The 21,894-nt window shown below is 40.5% G+C and overlaps 2 protein-coding genes across 5 annotated transcripts in view; both read right to left on the reverse strand.

The window, feature by feature from the left end:
- The window catches only part of ASB9 (ankyrin repeat and SOCS box containing 9), a 41,775-nt gene extending 40,149 nt beyond the window's left edge, over positions 1-1,626 (reverse strand). The window contains exon 1 of the mRNA XM_003920338.4: positions 957-1,626. The gene's annotated coding sequence lies outside the window, so the exon portion shown is untranslated. The remainder of the gene's footprint in view (positions 1-956) is intronic.
- Positions 1,627-1,778: 152 nt separating this feature from the next.
- The window catches only part of ASB11 (ankyrin repeat and SOCS box containing 11), a 34,905-nt gene continuing 14,789 nt past the window's right edge, over positions 1,779-21,894 (reverse strand). For 3 of the 4 annotated variants that reach the window (XM_003920339.4, XM_010336585.3, XM_010336583.3), the window contains exons 3-7: positions 18,994-19,101; positions 15,259-15,409; positions 10,960-11,094; positions 9,059-9,250; positions 1,779-5,432 (exon numbers count right to left, since the gene is read on the reverse strand). In XM_003920339.4, coding sequence (XP_003920388.1) covers positions 5,308-5,432; positions 9,059-9,250; positions 10,960-11,094; positions 15,259-15,409; positions 18,994-19,101 — 711 coding nt within the window. In that variant the 3' untranslated portion in view covers positions 1,779-5,307. The remainder of the gene's footprint in view (positions 5,433-9,058; positions 9,251-10,959; positions 11,095-15,258; positions 15,410-18,993; positions 19,102-21,894) is intronic. The other variant, XM_010336591.3, reaches the window with a different exon arrangement.

Consider the following 21,894-nt stretch of genomic DNA (forward strand, 5'->3'; position numbering starts at 1 on the left):
TTTCATTCATAAATTGTAAGACATTAGCACCACTCTAGGATTCAGGGACCTGGACTATCAAATGATTTCTGGTGAATGGTTGTTCAGGATTTGACTGTCACCTTCTCCCTCAAGCCTACCAGTGTTGAGAGGTCCATACAAATGATTTGTGGCATCCATGGTCTGCAGTTGCAGTGGGCAATGGAACACCTCCCTGGGGTCACAGACTGGTTGAATGTTCCAGAGCCTTGCAGGGCTTAATACAAAACTTAGACATTCATCAAGATCCCAGTTGACGAAAAAAAAAGAAAAAATGCACTCACGAGAATACTTTAAAGGAAAACCTCCAATTCCTAAATATTCTATGACAGGAAGACCCTCTGTTCTTTCCTCTTTGATCTTTCCATGGCTAATGATAGCTCAAGCGGCTCCTCATCCTGTTTCAAATCTATCCTTTCTTTCAATCAATTTTCCATCTTTAACTTTTTTTTTTTTTTTTTTTTTTTTTTTGAGACAGAGTTTCACTCTTGTTGCTCAGGCTGGAGTGCAATGACGCGATCTTGGCTCACTGCAACTTTCACCTCCCAGGTACAAGTAATTCTCCTGTCTCAGCCTCCCAAGTAGCTCGGATTACGGGCATGTGCCACCACGCCTGGCTAATTTTTTTGTATTTAGTAGAGACAGGGTTTAACTATATTAGTCAGGCTGGTCACAAACTCCTGACCTCAGTTGATCCACCTCATTGGCTTCCCAAAGTGCTGGGATTACAGGCTGTGCCACCACGCCCGGCCATCTTTAACATTTTTATAACTATTTGTGTTATTAGATAAGTTTCCTAGACATTCACTTTGCTAATATTTCTATTCATTAACCTATATTATTCTTATTGATTTGTAAATGAACTCTTCATATGTTGAAATGTAGAAATAAGCTGAGATCATTCTGCCCTTAAATATTTGGGGCACATTGAATCGTACCTCCTTTCATGGCTGTTGTACTATGCTGTACCTTCCTCAAGATTTGTGAAAATTGCCTTTCCTAAGGTTTGCGAACGATCTTCAGGAGTTTTTCTCGTCACATCTCTCATAGAAGGAGAATTTGATCCCACCTGAAACAGGTTAAGTTTACATATTGTTTTGCCAGCATGTCATGCAATACATGTATTACAGCAAGTAGAGCCAGATAAATAATCTAGGTTTTTTCCTTAATATATTCTAAATAATGCACAAGGTATCATATACGTGTTAGACTTTACTGAAGGTTTGGGTAATATTTACATACTTGTTCACCAAAATTCTCCACTGGGAAAAGGAGAAAGCTAAGGATGGGATGTAACAATTTCCTGTGTCCTCAAATATAAACTTTTAATCTGCTATAAATGTCACATACAGTTTTCCTCTATTTTGGCTTGCCTTTTCATTTTATATGTGGCATTTTTTGCAACATAATTTTAAATGTATTCTAATTTATCGGTATTTCCCTTTAAGCTTTCTGCCTTTGATATTGTATTTCAAAAATTCTTTATCTTTCATACACTTTCATGTACATTTTCTTATAGTATTTTTATAGCATTATTTAATTTTTTAAACTTTTTTTTAAAAAAACAAGATTTGTTTTGGAAGTATCATGTAAGATTAAAATGTAACCTTTTCCTCCCAATTAACTAATTAAGATTATTAGATATTCCAAAATTCTAAAAATCAGAAAATGATCTAGAGTACTATTAATAGAAATGTAATGTGAGCCACACATGTAATTAAAAAGTAATTATAGTCACACTAAAAAAGTAAAAAGCCAGTGAAATTAATTTTAATAATATATTTTATCTAATATATTCAAAAGATTATCATTTCAGTGTATGATCATCAGAAGTTTTTTTCTTTTAATTTTATTTGGTATGTAATAATCATATATATTTATGGGGTACAGAGTGATATTTTAATACCTAGAAATGATCAAATCAGAGTGATTAGCATATCCATCACCTCAAACATTTATCATTGCTGCTATGAACATTCAAAATCTTCTCTTCCAGCTTTTTAAAAATATATAATAAATTATTGTTAACCACATTTACCCTACAGTGCTATGAAACACTAGAAATTATTTCTTCTATCCAATTATAATTTTGTATCCATTAACCAACATTTCCCTCTTGTACCCTCCCCACTACCCTTCCCAGTCTCTAATAAGCATAATTCTACTCTGTTTCTATGAGCTCAGTTTTTTAGCTTTCACATGTGAGCAAGAACATATGGTGTTTATCTTTCTGTGCTTGACTTACTTTACTTAACATAAAGTCCTCTAGGCTCATCCATGTTGCTGCAAATGACAGGATTTCCTTCTTTGTTAAGGCTGAATAGTATTTCATTTTTCATATAGACCACATTTTCTTTATCCATTTATCTGTTGATAGACATTTAAGTTGATTTCATATATTGCTCTTGTGAATAGAGCTACAATAAACATGGAGGTGCAAGTACCTCTTCCATACACTGATTTCCTTTCTTTTTGATAAATATCCAGTAATGGGATTGCTGGATCATACTTGACAACAACAAAACAAATAATCTGATTTTAAAAAGAGAAAAGGATCTGAATAGACATTTCTCAAAAAAAAGACATACAAATAGCCAACAGGTATATGAAAGAATGTCCAACATCACTAATCAGGAAAAGGCAAATCAAAGCCACAGTGAGGTATCATCTTACCCCAGTTAGAATGGCTACTATCCAACAAATGAAATATAACAAGTGCTGGTACAGATGTGGAGAAAAGGGAATTCTTATACACTATTGGTGGGAATGTAAATTAGCACAACTATTATGGAAAACAGTATGGAAGTTTTCAAAAAATTAAAAACACAACATCAAAAGTTATTAATATTTTAAAACAAAAAAATAAAAAATAAAACAAAAAAGAAGAGGTGGGCAGATCAGTTGAGGTCAAGAGTTTGAGACCAGACTGGCCAACATGGTAAAATCCTGTCTCTACTAAGAAAAAAATATACAGGGCTGGACGCGGTGGCTCACACTTGTAATCCCAGCACTTTGGGAGGTCAAAGCGGGCAGATCACCTGAGGTCAGGAGTTCAAGACCAGCCTGACCAGCATGGTGAAACCCCATCTCTACTAAAAATATAAAATTAGCTGGGCCTGGTGGCACGCACCTGTAATCCCAGCTACATGGGAGGCTGAGGCAGGAGAATCGCTTGAACCCAGGAGGTGGAGGTTGCGGTGAGCCGAGATCATGCCACTGCACTCCAGCCTGGGCAAAAGGAGGGAAACTCGGTCTCAAAAAAAAAAAAATTAGCTGGGCGCGGTGGCAGATGCCTGAAATTCCAGCTACTCCAAAGGCTGAGGCAGGAGAATCACTTGAACCCGGGAGGCAGAGGGTGCACTGAGCCACTGCACTCCAGCCTGGGTGACAAAAGCAAAACTCCACCTCAAAAAAAAAAAAAACTAATAAAAGAAAAAAGTTATTAATATTCAACATTCTTTTTTTTTTTTAACCAAATCATTAAAATGTAATATGTATTTTACACTTACAACATATCTTAATTCAGCCTAGCCACAAGTCCTGTGCTTATTAGCCATATGTGGCTAGGAGCTACTGTATTGAATAGCATAGGTTTAGAGCAGGGTTTCTCACTCTCGGTACTATTGACGTTTTGGACCTGATCATTCTTTGTTGTGGGCTGTCCTGTGCACTGTAGGGTGGTTAGTTCCATCCCTGGTCTCCACCTTCCAGATGGTAGTAGCAACTTTCCCCTAGTTGTTGCAAATAAATATGTCTGCAGACATTGACAAACGTCTCAGTGGAGTGGGGCAAAACTGTCTCCAGTTGAGAGCCAGAGGTCTAGAAAAAATGGGGAAAAAATACATGTGTGAAATGAGTCTTAGGATGATCTGAGAGGGAATTTTCATTTTAGAACCATGACCGTAATACTTACAATAATTAAAAGTCTATTCATTTCCCATGTTCTAAATTCACAAAAAGGAGAAAGAAGAGAGAAAGAGGAGGGATGGCAGAAGGAGAGAGAGATGAGATGAAGGAGAAGCAGAAGACAGAAAGGAGAAGCCTCTTTTTATATACCTTTGTGCTTATTTTGGGCGCCTGTCCACCCAGCATTGAGCCCACTTTGGTGGCTGGCATCAATATGTAATTATTTCAAAAACCATGAGGATCTTGACTTTGAAAATAAGCGAGTGCTTCGGTTGTAACATGCCTCAGACAATGACTGTGGGTTCAGGTTGTTGGAAACACCCAGTGTTGCTCAATCCTAGAACTGCTTACTTCAAATAATAGTATTTGATATCAGAAGCAATAAGCAATAGACCCTAACCTCTAGGTACACTGATCTCTTCCAAAGTCTCTCTTATCAACCAGGACCTCAGTAACTGGAAGCCTCAGTTAACTATGTTTTTGAAATACTTAACTTTAGATATGTATATATATGAAGTTTATATATGTGTATATATATATATATATGTATATATATAAAACTTTATATATAAATAACTTTGAAAACATGCATATAGGCTTATACATATACTAAGGACTTTGAAAACATATATATATATAAACTATATATATATTAGGGACTTTGAAAACATTAAATATGTGTGTGTGTGTATATATATATACACACAAAAATCAAAATTATAGCAGAGATTTATTCAAGGAAAGAAAGAAAAAAAATGGGGAAGGGCTGAAGGGAAGAACTAAATCAAGAACATATCTTGGAATACCTAACATTTGTTATAATCTTATCCACCTGAATTTACGTGTGTCTATACAATATTCAGAATGTTGACTTTTAGGTACAAGAAGATCCTGAATCATAAAAATAAAATTGCCTATTATTTTCACTCTACCTCACATTTTTTTAAGTTTTTTAACAACACGAGCTAAAAGCTAAATGGTTTCTGGTTGCCCCTTGGTTAATGAGAACATTAAACTAACCAGGAGTTTCCACTCATCAAGTGTTCTAGCTCATAGGGGATTTACTTCAACTGAGCTCATTTGAAGATAGTGAGAGTCTAGCTCAGGCGTCCCCAAACTACGGCCCGCGGGCCGCATGAGGCCCCCTGAGGCCATTTATCCGGTCCCCCGCCGCACTTCAGGAAGGGGCACCTCTTTCATTGTTGGTCAGTGAGAGGAGCACAGTATGTGGCGGCCCTCCAATGGTCTGAGGGACAGTGAACTGGCCCCCTGTGTAAAAAGTATGGGGATGCCTGGTCTAGCTGTTGAGCATCTACACTAGGTACTCTAGGTACAGCAGACAACTATCTGTGTAGTTCCAAGTATCTTCCCAGGGACACAGCACTATTGGTATAGCAGGAATCGTTCAAGCGGCTCCGGCAGACATAGCTTGTGGATGGCTTGATGACATGCTCGACCAAGACACTTCCGGACACACAGGCGACACAGCTGGGAAAGAGCAGGAGGGCCTGAGAGAGAAATAAAAATGGTGTTACCTTCATAGTGGTGGGAAGTGGGGTAGAAGGGGGAAGTCAGACAACTGGAAGAGGCTGAAACTTTCTAAAAGCAGAAGAGAAGCTGGATCTGTATAGAAACTATAGAATGAGGTAGCAGACACTAAATACAGACAGTGGATCCCGCTTTGCCCCTCTGGAGGAAATGTATTTCTTTAAGTTGATTTTCCAATGGTAATTGGATTACCAATGTCGAAGCATGAGGCTAACCAGAGGCAAGTTAGGCAATGAAGTGTGGGGTCTAAAGGGAATGTATCTCATTCATATATTGAATGTGCCAATGAAAGTAATACACTGGCCAAGGAGAAAATGCAAATGGAAGGACCGAACACATAGGACTCCAAGACAGAGCTGCAGAACAGAGTGAAAATATGGAAAGGGTATCAGCAGGAAGTTCCACCTGTGTGGTCACAGAGGCAGTATTAGGAGATGTGCCAGGGGCCAGATATTCAGCCCTCAAAGTACTCCTGGACCTACCAGTTCTAGCTGCCCATGAAGTGGTGCTGGCTGGATCTCAACTTAAATCTGAAGAGGCCTTCTATTCTTGCAAGGATTCCAGCTTAATAAAGATCTGTAGGAAGGACTCAACTCAGACCCTATTGTTCCCTGAAACTCAGTCTCTTGTAATCTCATAGAGTCTCATTGGAATCATCCTGCCTATGGCTTTGAATGGCTTTGAATCCTTAAGGAAAAATCAGCTGATGAGAGTCCAGAATATGGTTGAATAGGATGAATGAGCTTTTGGCTACAATACTAGTTGCACAGTCATTATTTACTAACCTGACTGAATCAGTAAAGATCTCTTCAAGAAAACCTAATTACTGGCCTATACAAAGTTTTCCTTTTCAAAAAAAATCCACTGTAACAGCATCTCACCACCCATGAAAACTGGTGGACTGCATATGCGATTAGCCAGGTAACATTTGGCTTTACATTGCCAAGGAGCATCCATGATATAGAAAGCTACGTGGAGGACCAAACAATCGATCTTAGTTAAAATCTTGGGAAGCAAGAATAGAAAACTTCTGAACCTGTTGTCCTACTTAACCTCCTCTGCAAAATGTTAACAAACTGTCCAGTGCCTAGAGACACTGACACCAGAGTGAACTCTGATGTAGTTGGTATTAATCTTTCTAGAACAAGTGGCTATATTTATGAAGACAAAGGACGGAGAAGCTTGCCCCTGTCCAGGATTTCCAAGTCTACAAATCCTAGACCTAGAAACATTTTTGGTAGAAGAAAATAGGAAATGTGAAAACTTCTATAAACTACAGTCTCTGCTAACAGTTGGAAAGTACCTGATATTTCCAAGCTGGGATCTGCTAAGGAAGATCATAATTCTGGTGAAGATTCAAATAAAAGAACAATAATTAATGATCTAGACTACTGAAAATAATTTAGGCCGGGCGTGGTGGCTCATGCCTGTAATCCTTGCACTTTGGGAGGCCAAGGCGAGTGGATCACCTGAGGTCAGGAGTTCAAGACCTGCCTGGCCAACACGATGAAACCCTGTCTCTACTAAAAATACAAAAAATTGACTGAGTGAAGTGGCTCACTCCTGTAATCCCAACACTTTGGGAGGCCAAGGCAGGTGGATCACAAGGTCAGGAGTTTGAGACCAGCCTGACCAACATGGTGAAACCCAGTCTCTACTAAAAATACAAAAATTAGCTGGGTGAGTTCTGCACGCCTGTAATCCCAGCTACTACGGAGGCTGGGGCAGGAGAATTGCTTGAATGCGGGAGGCAGGGGTTGCAGTAAGCCGAGATTGTGCCACTGCACTCCAGCCTGGATGACAGAGCAAGATTCCATCTCAAAAAAAAAAAAAAAAAAAGAAAAAGAAAAATTAGCTGGGTGTGGTGGCGTGTGCCTGTAATCCCAGCTACTGAGGAGGTTGAGGCAGGAGAATTGCTTGAACCCAGGAGGCGGAGGTTGCAGTGAGCTGAGATTGTGCGCCACTGCATTCCAGCCTGGGCGACAAGAGCAAAACTCCGTCTAAATCATCATCATCATCATCATCATCATCATCATCATCATCATCATCATCTAGGACCAGTGGTACTCAAAGTGTGGTCCTTAGATGAGCAGCATCAACATCACATGGGAGCCTGCTAAACATGCAGAGTCACAGGCCCCATCTTAAACCACCTGAATAAGAATCTGCATTTTAAGGAAATCCCCAAGTGAACTGATATGCATGTTAAATCTTAAGAAGCACTGATTTGGAAAGACTATTCCTAAAATAGTTAAAACCAAGCATTCTACTCGGAAGGTATATATGACGGGGTGGTTTCACAAAATGGAACTGGTGAGTGAAATAAGACCCTCCTCACTGAATGTTGTTTCAGAAGATTCCGGGTTGGGGCCACATAACATTAAGAGTGCACATTCTGGGGTCAGACGACTCAGAATCCTACCTAATTCTATAATGTAGCTAGCTGTGTGACCTTCCCTATGCTTTTCTTTTCCCATTTGTACCTGGCATAGCAACCAGCTACTACCATATAAAGTTCCCACTGCTTTAAAGTTTTAAAAAGTCAGTGAGATTAATCTATGTTTCCAATTTAGCCCAGTGCCTGGCACACGTAAAGCTGAATAATTATGATTATCTTTAATATTCTCCAAGCATACAAATAATCAATATAGGCTCAGAAAATATTTTCTTACTATATACACATAAGAGGTTCTCTTCTGAATTGGAGATATGAAGCATTTCAGATGCTCACTTTTCCTTTTCTGGCATCAATAGTTGCTCTTGACCAGGAGCGGTGGCTCACACCTATAATCCCAGCACTTTGGGAGACTGAGGCGAGTGCATTACCTGAGGTCAGGAGATCAAAACCAGCCTGACCAATATGGTAAAACCCCGTCTCTACTAAAAATACAAAAATTAGCTGGCATGGTGGCAGGTGTCTGTTGTCCCAGTTACTCAGGAGGCTAAGGCAGGAGAATTGCTTGAACCTAGGAGGCAGAGGTTGCAGTGAGCCGAGATGGTGCCACTGCATTCCAGCCTGGGTGACAGAGCGAGACATTGTCTCAAAAAAAATATAATAATAATAATTGCTCTTAATGCCCATGGTGGAAATGGGAGTGATACAATGAAGACTGCAGACCCACCTACTCCTTGATCTGGAGAACAGGAAAGCAACCTCACTCTTCAGTAGGGTTTCTGAAATACTACTCTGTGTCCTCCTCTGCTGACTCTGACTCAAGTCTTTTGAATTCGCCATCAGACTGTCTCCTAATATTACAAAGCAGAGTTTTGGTTTACTCAATCATATGCTTATGCCAGGATATACACGGAAATTCAAGATTTTCAGGGTAAAAACAAGGTTTCTGGTTATTGTTATGGAAAATACAAAGCAACACTCCGGTTATATGTAACTTCCCTTTGGTTGTAAGTGAATATACATAGCATATAAAATCCTAGAAGACAGGTCAGTGATGACAGAGCTTGTCACCTCCCACAATGCCACCTTCAATTAAAAAGAGAAAAGAAAAAGGAAAAAATGCTACAAAGGAGACAGGAAGGAGAGAGACTGTGCTTATGGAAGAGGAATGGATACCCAGCCTTTGGTTACCTTCACGGAGCAAGAGCGCCTGCTCCACGCTGCTTTTTGGAGCCGCCAGATCAAGTGCACTTTTGCCCTGAGCATTTCTACGCTTCAGGTTAGCTCCATAGTCAGTTAGCAGGTGGATGACCTCCACATTGGACTGCCTCGCTGCAGCATGGAGTGGGGTGTCCAGCCATTGACCATGGTTGACACTGGCCCCTTAACAAAACAGATGGCCACAATTCAACACTAAATGGTAACGTAAAGCACAACAAGCTTTAAATATAGTCATTGCATATAAAGACATTTTAAGTACCATGACATATGTGACAAATCTTTGAAAATATGCGACTTAGGCTGGGTGGGGTGGCTCATGCCTGTAATCCAGCACTTTGAGAGGCCAAAGCAGGCAGATCACGAGGTCAAGAGATCGAGACCATCCTGGCCAACATGGTGAAATCCGTCTCTACCAAAAATACAAAAATTAGCTGGGCATGGTGACGCACACCTGTAGTACCAGCTACTCAGGAGGCTGTGGCAGAGAACTGCTTGAACCTGGGAGGCAGAGGTTGAAGTGAGCCGAGATCGCGCCACTGCATTCCAGCCTGGCGACAGAGCAAGACTCTGTCTCAAAAAGAAAAGAAAATACGCAACTTAAGCCTAGAACCTCAGCAATGCCTACTAAGGCTACTTAAAATACTTTGGTGAGAAAAGTGAATTTAGATATTTTTAGTCATTTTAAATACTTGCATTCCCATACAAACTGTGTGACATACAAAATAAAGTATTTGAGGCTCCTGTTACATGGTTATTATGTTTTGGGGCAAAAGATAAAGCTAAGTTTATTTAGTATTTATATTATTTGGGGCTCAAAAAAAAGAATTTACTGTACTTACTGCAGAGAACAGTAAATGATGAGAAATAAAGGTTTTTACTACAATCTCTACCTTTATGTCAGGGACTAAGTTTCTTGAATCTTTAAGCAAATAATAGTTTCAAGATATTTCATGTTTTTGGCCAGGCGTGGTGGCTCACACCTGTAATCCCAGCACTTTGGGAGGCTGAGGAGGGTGGATTACCAGAGGTCAGGAGTTCGAGACCAGCCTGGCCAACACGGTGAAACCCCATCTCTACTAAAAATACAAAAAATTAGCCGGGTGTGGTGGTGGTGTGCACTTGTAATCCCAGCTACTCGGGAGGCTGAGGCAGGAGAATCGCTTGAACCCGGGAGGCGGAGGTTGCAGTGAGCTGAGGTCGTGCCATTGCACTCCAGCTTGGGCATTAAGAGCGAAACTTCATCTCAAAAAAAAAAAAAAAAAAAAAGATATTTCATTTTTCTATGGACTCTCAGTTTCTGTACATGCCTTTTAGAATTCCTTTTAAAATGACTAAATACCATAGCAGGATAGATACAAACTAGCCTGTAGCAAATGTCTGTTGTTTTTAATGTGCAGCACCTTCCTGGCAAGCATACCTAGATTTCCCAACGGGAAACCACCCTCTTGTGAGTTCCAGTTCTTGTGTTTCCAGTAAAACCTAATAACTGCAGAGTAGACTGAAATCTAGGCCTAGACCAATCAATGTATTGTATTCCCTTGGCCCCCATGAAGGGTTCAAAGATGGGCATGTGACTCAAAAACAACCAATGCTCTTTCTTGCTGTGTATGGATAAGGAAGGCTGTGAACCCAGGTATTGCTGGCAGCCATCTTCTGACAACCAGGGAGAACAATACCAGGTAAATGGAGTTAACATCAAAGGAAGTAGGCCTGAGAAATACACTCATTTCTCTAGAGAAGTTCTGTTTTTAGCATTCAAACATAAAATGCCAACCAAATATTTTTCAAGCATGACAAGAACTTCGTCTTTGAAGCTACAGAGAACCAAAAAAGTTAACAAGTTTTTTCATTAAAAGATTTTTGGCAATTACCTAATTCTAAAAGTTTCTTCACACAGTCCACCCTCTGGTAGGTGCAGGCCACATAGAGGGGAGTTCCGAGCTGAGGCACCTCATGGTCAATGTTGACATTATTTGCCAGCAGGATCTCCATGCACTCTCTGTGACCTAGTGAAACACAAGATACCCTCATTCAACTAAGGGACGTATTAAATATTCACAGAATTATAGGATTGCTTATCTGAAATGGGCTTTAGAAATAACCTAGATCATCCAGGCACGGTAGCTTATGCCTGTAATCCCAGCACTTTGGGAGGCCGAGGTATGTGGATCTCAAGGTCAGGAGATCAAGACCATCCTGGCTAACAGTGAAACCCCATTTCTACTAAAAATACAAAAATTAGCTGGGCATGGTGGTGTGCGCCTGTAGTCTCAGCTACTCGGGAGGCTTAGGCAGGAGAATTGCTTGAACCTGGAAGGTGGAGGTTGCAGTGAGCTGAGACTGTGACACTGTACTCCAGCCTGGGCAACACAGCGAGACTCCATCTCAAAATTTAAAAAAAGAGAAAGAAAGAGAAATAATCAAGATCTCTTTTTGTAGTAGAAAAAAATTTTTTTGTTTATTTTTGGAAATCTTAGGTAGAAATCCTCAAAATAATACCAATTAAAAAGAGAAGCATGCCCATGCTTCCCCTCTCCAACTCCTCTTTGCAGCGCCTGAATTAACTTTAACTAAACTAAGGGCTCCAAGGAGCACAGCTGAAATCACTCACCAGAATGAGGCTACCATTTACAAATGGAAGTGACAACACCCAGAGGGATAAATGACTAGGCCTATTATTACTCTGAAAAGCTAGTGCTCAAACCCAAGAGAACTCTGTCCCCTCTCTATTACAAATCTCTCATTCTCTTCTTTATCCATGCATGTGAGATTGGATATATGGCCTGCAACCTTATTTTGGTTAGTCTGGAAAACACCTATGAGAAAGAAAGAAGTCTTAAGTATAGAATATATTTAAATACGGCTGGGCATGGTGGCTCACACCTGTGATCCCAGCACTTTGGGAGGCCAAGGCAGGTGGATCACAAGGTCAGGAGTTCGAGACCAGCCTGACCAAAATGGAGAAACCTCGACTAAAAACACAAAATTAGCAGGGCGTGGTGGCACATGCCTGTAATCCCAGCTACTCGGGAGGCTGAGGCAGGAGAATCACTTGAACCCAGGAGGCAGAGGTTGTGGTGAGCTGAGATTGCACTATCGCTCTCCAGCCTGGGCAACAAGAGTGAAACTTTCTCTCAAAAAAAAAAAAGAAAAAAAAAAAAAAAAAATATATATATATATATATATATATATATATATTCAAATACAGTTTTAAATTCAGTGGCTAACAACAACTATGTAAGCAAGCATTCTCCTTTGAGAGTTTGCCCAAAAAAGAGATAGACATGATTAATTTGCAACCTGTGAATGCTTTGTTTGGGAGAGAGTGCTTCTCAGGTATTGATGGGAGTTTGCCAAGAGTTAGTCCTCTTTGAAGACTTAAATGTCTCCCTAAAAAATTCACGTCATTGCTAATTAATTTAGCCAACCTTTTCTTTGTAGATAACATAAAAGTTAGCTTCATTTTAGACGTACCTGATTTATCACAAATTCTAAATTAAATATAAATATGCATCAAAATGTACAAACAGGACTCGGTTGATTCAAACTATTTGTTCACATAATTAAATATTATACCTGCATTACGGCATCCATATGTCAATGTATTGACTCAAACTATGACTCAGCTTGTTCATAGAGGTTTAGAGCTTTAAGAATCCAGAAATAATACCTAGTTAAGTTCCTAAAACTACCTGGAAAATACAGGGAATTTAATACATATTTTTGAATTATTCTTGTCTTTTTTAAGAGCAAGAAACAGCCTAGTTTGAGTTAAATTTAAATATTCTCAGAAAGTTTTTTTTTTTTTTTTTCTTTTTTTAGACAGAGTTTCCCTCTTGTTACCCAGGCTGGAGTGCAATGGCACGATCTCGGCTCACCGCAACCTCCGCCTCCTGGATTCAGGCAATTCTCCTGCCTCAGCCTCCCGAGTAGCTGGGACTACAGGCACGCGCCACCATGCCCAGCTAATTTTTTGTATTTTTTAGTAGAGACGGGGTTTCACCATGTTGACCAGGATGGTCTCGATCTCTTGACCTCGTGATCCACCCGCCTCGGCCTACCAAATTGCTGGGATTACAGGCGTGAGCCACCGCGCCCAGCCTCTCAGAAAGTTTTAAAAGTGAATACAGAAAAGTTAAATGGGTAGCACTAATATAAAGGTATAAAATAATGAATTTGCACTGGCCGGGTGCAGTGGCTCAAGCCTGTAATCCCAGAACTTTGGAAGGCCGAGGCGGGTGGATCACGAGGTCAAGAGATCGAGACCATCCTGGTCAACATGGTGAAACCCTGTCTCTACTAAAAATACAAAAATTAGCTGGGCATGGTGGCATGTGCCTGTAGTCCCAGCTACTAGGGAGGCTGAGGCAGGAGAATTGCTTGAACCCAGGAGGCGGAGGTTGCAGTGAGCCGAGATCGCGCCATTGCACTCCAGCCTGGGTAACAAGAGCGAAACCCCGTCTCAAAAAAAAAAAATAATAATGAATTTGCTAATCATTCTTCTATTCCATGGATATTTATCCTTAAAATGCTTTACAATACAGAAAAATATATAGAGAAATACAAATTATGTGTTTATTATGAGCATATATGTTTTATAGGCACACAGATACCAAAAGCTCCATATACAGCTAAGCACTGCAGATTCAAACCATTCCTAATACTTATCAATTTTTAAACATTTGTATGAAAATACAAATAATAATTTTTACTTCAAAAATGTACTTCAAATCAATATTAAATATTTTAAAAAGACTTTTATGGCCGGGCACTATGGCTCACACCTATAATCCCAGTACTTTGAGAGGCCAAGGCGGGTGGATCACCTGAGGTCAGGAGTTCAAGACCAGCCTGACCACCACGGTGAAACCCCATCTCTACTAAAAATACAAAAATTAGCTGATGGTGATGGCAGACACCTGTAATCCCAGCTACTTGGGAGGCTGAGGCAGGAGAATCACTTGAACTCAGGAGGCAGAAGTTGCAGTGAGCAGAAATCATGCCACTGCATTCTAGCCTGGGTGATAACACAGACTCGGTCTTTAAAAAAAAAAAAAAAAAAAACTTTTATGTCATTTCCAAAGTAGTTTATTACTCTACAACTTAAAGGACTTACATGATGTTTGGGAAATGACTAACATCAGTTATTAATTAGTAAATATGTATTAAATACATTTAGAACATAAGAGACATAGATATATTTAGATTTGGGTCTTTTGCATCATTTAAAGTAATCCACTGGAAAAAAAAAATTGGCAAGCGACATGTTTAATAACCTGGAACAAATCTTTCACTTTTGCCTTTTGAAATAAAGTATTTTATCCCAATTACACCATCAAAGATCACTATGTCTAGAGTGTTTTAACTTCATCATTGTATTTCTGATCTCAGTATAAGAGAACTCCCTCACCAGCTATCATCAAAATGTTGCTCTTTGGGTGTGACCTTTGACAAATAGCCTTCTTTCAGTGGCATCTTCTCATTCATGTCTTGTCTGTGCATATAATTTTAAAATTCCTTAAATTTACTACTTTCCTTCACTTTGAAATTAACTGACAACATAGAAGACTAGAGTCAACTTCAAGATTTCCAATGCTATACTTTGGAAAGTTGCAGCCTTTTCTTTTCAATAACTATGACTTTGAAGTCATCAACCCATCTAGACTGTGTAACTTATTATGAGCAGTTACATTTACTATTCCATTAGAGATAGTACCTGCCTTGGCTTTCGGATGCTTTCATAACTTATTTTAGGTTAGTGACTAGTATTTTATGGCTTTGGAGGATAAGCTGTTCTTGCCTACCAAGGTCAGAGATATAAGCATAATACAATTCAGGGAAGTCACAACTACTGCCTTGGCTGTACCAGCTGCCACCAAAACACCAGCAAAGAGGCTCTGGAAGGGCCTGCCAATAGACTATCCCCAGGAAATGGGAAATCTGAGACAGGAAAGCATTCCCAAGTTATAAGAAGAGCTGTTTTGTGCCACACTGGTATTTCCTAAAGATATAGGCAAATTGAAGCTACTGCTGTGGGATTTCTAAGCCACACGTATTCTAATAGTGAGAAAGATCAGGGTCACCCTTGCATGACTAACACTAGACCATTGATTCATACAGATTGGAGTGATTCCATCAATGTTTTAAATGCATTGTGGTGACTCATTTACCTCTCCTCACTGCTTCATGGATAGGCGAGGCCAGGTGCACCTCAAACTGAGCCTTGGCTCCGAACTCCAGCAGTACATTGACACATGCAGCACTGCCACTGCAGCAAGCATTGAAGAGGGGTGTGGCTCCGTGAACTGTCACTCCATTGACCTAACGATGGGCAAAGAGAGACCCAGGGGATTTGTTACTTCTCGTTCTCACCATCTCCAAATATGTCTTCCTATGTATTTGCCTAGAGGAATTTCCCACACTGGGGAATAAGTGAGGGAACTCCACATCTTTACAGTATTATGAAACCTCATGAAGTTATTGGGTGGATCGATGAGTCACTACATGTTAAACATTTAAAACATTACGTGTCACCCAGTAAGCATTCAATAAGCATTGCAACAATGATTATTTCCATTTTCCATTAATATGACTCCCCTCTGAATCATGAAAAAACATGGCATGAACCAAAAGCACTGGAGAAATCAGCTAGATGTGGTCCCAACATCCATGCTTACAAAAAAGTCTCCTTGGCAATTCTCCTCTTTCTTGCCACAGCTTCCTCTCTGGTCTACTATAATCCACACAAATTACACATGCCAGCTGTTACTCCTAGAGATAACATGACCAACCCAAAGGGACCTAGAAAGCAGCCATCACCATGGTATCTGCAGCCATCTTTGGTACCTTGTAGGGATGTGGGAGGCACATGAGAACCAGCAGGGCTGGGAGGCATCTTTGCATATCAACAACAGGCTGGAAAGAACATCGGGAACTACAGGAGTGGTGGGAGTTTCTGATGCCATTGAAATGTAGGACAGTCAAGTTTTTGATATGAAACCCACTTTGCTTCAACAACTAAGGATACAAACTTGTGATAATCAGGATTCTTTATGTACTTGCTTTGGACACAAAAAAGATTTGTCTCCAGAGCTCCAATATAACCCCTGAAACAGGGTCTTGCTCTGCTATCCAGGCTGGAGTGCAGTGTCATGATCAGAGCTCACTCAGCCTTGAATTCCTAGACTCAAGTGATCCTCCTGCCTCAGCCTCCTGAGCCGCTGGGGCTACAGGCATACATCGCCATGACCCACAATTTTTAAAAAATTATTTGTAGACAGAGTCTGGCTACCAGGCTGGTCTCAAACTCCTGGGTTCAAATGATCCGCCTGCCTAAGCCTGCCAAAGTGCAGGGATTACAGATACGAGCCACCACACCCAGCCAAATCCTCATTAAGTTGGAAAGTTAAAGATAAGATGCTAAGATGGCAGAGACAGACAAGGTCAGGGGGAAATGTGTATAAATTCATATTGCTAGGGGTTTCTAATCTATTTATATTTTTACTAAAAAATATTTGGTAGGACTAGTTTGATTTGTGTTTTACTAAGTATCATCCTCATCCTCAGTCTAGGAAGGTGTCTTCTTATGTGATTTCCTATAAATTTCTCTCTTAGTTCACGTCAGTGAACATTTATTGAGCATCTACTAGGTGCTAATGTTTTGGAAACAGTACTAAGACAATTGCCTCTCTTTGAGTAGGCTGACTTCTATTAGGGAAGACAAACACTAAGAGAAATCATTTTGATAATATAACAAATAATTTAGATGACTATGGGAGTAGACAAAGGAGAGGATAGACTTGGGAAATACTTAGAAAGTAAAATTAGCAGGAGTTTTTCATTAATTAGACAGGGAGATGAAAGAAATAGGATGACTCTCAGGTTTGGAGCTTGTGAAACCAAGAGGATGTTTCACCAGGCCTCTGAGACTAGGAACCCAAGATGAGGAGCAGGTCCTGGACGGAAGAACATGATAAGCACAGTTACAGATGCACTGAGTTTGAAGTATTCATGTGACTGCCAATAATGAGGGACTGTCTACTGATGGACCAACTTTCTCTTATTTCTTTTCTCATTCTGATTAATGTTAAATGGTATGATACAGTATTTATTGGCTGTTTCTTTATAAAATTGACAAACACAAGGAAACATGTCTTTAGCCTCCTCTCAGACCTGACATTGTCAGCAGTCTGCCTATAACTCCAGTTATCTAGCTTGAAAGGAAACAGCCCTCACAGAGCCTTTCTTCATCATTAACCATGAGCTGACTAAGTGGTAACTTTGACAAGCACTACCTAAAAAATGCACAACCACTTAGCCGGGCACGGTGGCTCATGCCTGTAATCCCAGCACTTTGGGAGGCTGAGGTGGGTGGATCACCTGAGTTCAGGAGTTTGAAACCAGCCTGGCCAACATGGAGAAACCCCATCTGTGCTACAAATACAAAAATTAGCTGGGTGTGGTGGCAGGTGCCTGTAATCTCAGCTACTCAGGATGCTGAGGTAGGAGAATCACTTGAACCTGGTAGGCAGAGGCTGCAGTCAAATAAGATTGCACCACTGCACTCCAGCCTGGGCAACAGAGACTCTGTCTCAAAAAAAGAAAAAGAAAAAGAAAAAAAAAATGCATGACCATGATGGCATCAGAAAAATTAGTTTTCACAAGGAAGACTTTTATATTCAGTTCTTCATGTAGAAACCCAACTTCCATATAAAATTTTTAAAACTGTCATTAAGCACTTAGAAACATAGCAGCTCATAAAATAAACAATGTGGTCAGGCTCAATGGCTCACTCCTGTGTGTTACTATATATTAAACATACGCCTGTAATCCCAGCACTTTGGGAGGCTGAGGGGGTGCGAATCACAAGGTCAGGAGTTTGAGACCAGCCTGGCGAATATGGTGAAACCCCATCTCTACTAAAAATATAAAAATTAGCCGGCTGTGGTGGCATGTGCCTGTAGTCCCAGCTACTTGGGAGGCTGAGGCAAGAGAATCACTTGAACTGGGGAAGCAGAGGTGACAGTGAGCTGTGTCACTGCACTCCAGCCTGGGTGAAAGAGCCAGACTCTGTCTTAAAATAAAATAAGTAATCCAAGGACTGAATTAAACAATAAAATTAGAAACAAAGAGCATCCGACAACTAAACACAGAAGATTTTTAGAAGTTGTGATTTTATGATTCTATTCTGATATCTGTATTATATATAGCACCTCAGTCACCCTTTGAAAAATGTTAGGAGATAAATTTAAAATAAGATAAAATTCAATTCTATAGATTTCCCCTAATTTATTATTTTTTAAAAGCACATTTGTTATGATAATTTTGCTCAATTAAAATAGTTGTTCATGTAAGGTGTTGAATTAAGAGTGTCTTCTATTGTTCTTTACAATTTTTTTTAAGCCTCACACAGTGTTGGTGGGAATGTAAAGTAGTACAACCATTATGGGGAACAGTGTGGAGGCTTCTCAGAAAACTAAAAATAGAGCTGCCATATGATCCAGCAATCTTACTGCTGGGTATATATACATACCCAAAAGAAAGTAAAACAGTACATCAAAGAGGTATCTGTATTCCCACATCTAATGCAACACTGTTCACAACTGCGAACACTTGGAAGCAACCCAAGTGTCCATCAACAGATGAATGCATAAAGAAAACAATAAAGATTTCTTAAGGTCAATAGCACAGTTTTGAAAGGTTCCTGTGAATCGCCATGTCTGGATACTTACACACAGGGGTATAAGCTGAAGAGAAAGGAGTAGCCTGAACGATGGAATATGGACATGGATAGAACCAGCCCAGCCTATACCCAGAGTGGGTAAGCCATCAGGAGGGTAAACTATCTTTGGACATTAGCAGATGCACTTGACCAGATAGACTCTAATAGGCAGGGCAGTACTCACATGCGCACCATTTTCCAGTAAGGCTTTGGCACAGGCCACGTGACCTCCAAGGCATGCCTCGTGGAGAGAAGACACCCGGTTAATTGTCACCAGGTTCACATTGACACCCTATAATTTAGAGAGAAGCAAGTTTATTTATTTTTTAGAGACTGAGGTCACACTATATTGCCCAGGCTGGTCTCAAACTCCTGGCCTCAAGTGATCTTTCTGCCTCAGCCTCCTGAGTAGCTGGGATTTCAAGTGCAAGCCACCAAGCCCAGCAGAAGAGAGTGAAATGGTGCATTTGTGATAGCAATGAAAGCAATGCTGTTGGCTGGGCACAGTGGTTCATACCTGTAATCCCAGCACTTTGGGAGGCCAAGGCAGGTGGTTCACAAGGTCGAGATTGAGACCATCCTGGCCAACATGGTGAAACCCCATCTCTATTAAAAATACAAAAATTAGCTGGGCATGGTGGTATGCACCTGTAGTACTAACTACTCAGGAGGCTGAGGCAGGACCCAGGAGGCATAGGTTGCAATGAGCTGAGATTGGGCCACTGCATTCCATTCCAGAGCGAGATTCTGTCTCAAAAAAAAAAAAAAGGCAATGTTGTTTCACATGTTTCTGACATTTTCACAGTCTGTGGGTATAACATTAGCACCATAGAGAGAGAAGTAGAAGTTATAATCAGGGGAGTCTAAACAACACAGCATGTGAGAATCTCACATTCATTTTTTAAAAAAAATGTTAATTTTGCATTCTGCAGCAGGTAATGTACTAGGACTTGGGTCTTCAAAACTTACGATATGGGTCTCTCTTCTCCCAGAGCCTACTGGGGAGACAGAAAATGAAAGACAAAAGAGCAAGAATATTGCTATATTGGAAGTATGCCCAAAATTCATTTGGGAGCATAGGATATCCTTGAATCTGGCTTCAGGAGTAAGAAAAACATCGCAAATGGGGTAGTATTTACCTAAGACTTGAAGCATAAAATGCTTCAAGCTGGGAAGACCAAGAAAGAGTATGCCATTAGGAGAGAATAGAAACTGCAAATTCAGGAAGCAACAGGAAGTTATTTCCTGTTGCTTCCTGTTGCTTCCTGTGGCAAGGCCACTGTTGGATTTCTGGGACAGGAAGAACCCACAGAAAGAAGAAACAGGAGATGGGAGGAGATGAAGAAGGATAGTAAGCTGGAGCTAGGTTATGAAAGGCCTTGATTTCCAAACAGGGAGTACATGTCTTAGAGGAAATGGAGCACCTACGAAGTCTGCTAGGCTGCAGAGGGTCTGGAGCTAATAGATTAGCCTTTTAAGAAGCCTACTGGTAGCAGCATGGAGGGTTGATTGCAGGAGTAGGGATGTAAGACCAAAGTAAGGAGAGCCACGGAGATGTCACTATGAACAGGCTGGCATGGGCCTGCTGTGGGTGTGAATAGCAGTAGGTATGAGGTACAGATGCTGGAGTGCAGACACGTTCAGGAGGTCAGATTTTATCTGGAACAAAACAGTAACTCCCAGGCTTAAGAGTAAGTAGACTGTGCTCCTGGGATTCATATGCTGTGTAGTAGCAGCACTGCTTCAGCCATGACTCCACTATGTGCAGAGGTCTCTGAAGTCCTAGAGTCTGGGCTAGGGGGCTTCTCCTAATCTTAATTTCCTCACCCAGATATGAGTGTCTCCACCCCATCCTAACACATTCTCCCTCCCCATACTACCATGCGTCCCCTTCCTTGTCCTGGAGTCCATGTGACAGGTGACAAGGTCAGCCTAGCTGCTGGACAACTCTGACTTCATAACCTGATTTTAACAACATGGCTCTTATCATTTCCTTCCCTCTGATGATCACGTTCTATCTGCAAAAGTGTTGACAAAAAGAGTCAAACTCTGTAAAATATTTGAAGAGATTTATTCTGAGCCAAATATAAGTGACCAGTGGCCCATGACAAGCTCTCAGGAGATCTGGAGAACATGTGCCAAAGTTGTCAGGCACAGCCTAGTTTTATACATTTTAGGGAGACATGAGACATCAATCAAATACTTGTAAGACGTACATTTGTTTGGCCTGGGAAGGTTGGTCAACTCAAAGTGGGAACCTGAGGCTCCAGATTACAGATTCACAGATTTTCTGATTGGCAATTGATTGAAAGAGTTATTATGAATAGTAATGGATATATGGGTTATGATAAGGGGTTGTGGAGACCAAAGTTTTATCATTTAGATGAAGCCTCCAGGTAGCAGGCTTCAGAGAGAATAGATTGTAAATGTTTCTTATCAGAATTAAGGTCTGTGTTGATGTTAAATTCTGGTCATCTTTTCCTGAATTTCAAAAGGGAGGAGGGTATAATAAGGCATGTTCAACCCTCCTTTCCTGTCATGGCCTGAATCAATTTTTCAGGTTAACTTTGGAATGCCCTGGCTGAGAGGAGGGGTACATTCAGATGATTGGGAGGCCTTCGAATTTTATTTTTCATTTATAAAAGGAATTAGGTCCCTGGCCTGTCCTTCCCAACTGAGTCCTGCTTTTGATCCTCTGCCTTGTAACTGACCCACTGAAAGCTTCCAAAATCCAGTGTCATGACCCTGAACCCCAAACTCCAACTTATGCGCCCACCATCTTCTGCCAGATCTCTGGCTGCATCATTGCTGTGGTCAGCAGCTGTGATTTCTCATAATTGTCTGTCCCTTCATCATAAGGCCTCTTTTTGACTCCTGAATTCTGTCTATTTCATGTCCTGAATATGATACCATTACTCTAGATCTGTGCTACATATTTCAAACTGGGCATCTAATAAGAGTTAGAAAAAGTCTTTTCCTTTTGAGAAAATAAGAAAAACAGGTTGGTCCACAAGGTGGCAGAAGTGTGCTAGACAAAAAACTGTTATGGTGTAAAACTTCAGAATCCCTGAAATTGTAGAAATGT

This window comes from Saimiri boliviensis, chromosome X (genome assembly GCF_048565385.1).
Source record: "Saimiri boliviensis isolate mSaiBol1 chromosome X, mSaiBol1.pri, whole genome shotgun sequence".
Classification (NCBI taxonomy): domain Eukaryota; kingdom Metazoa; phylum Chordata; class Mammalia; order Primates; family Cebidae; genus Saimiri; species Saimiri boliviensis.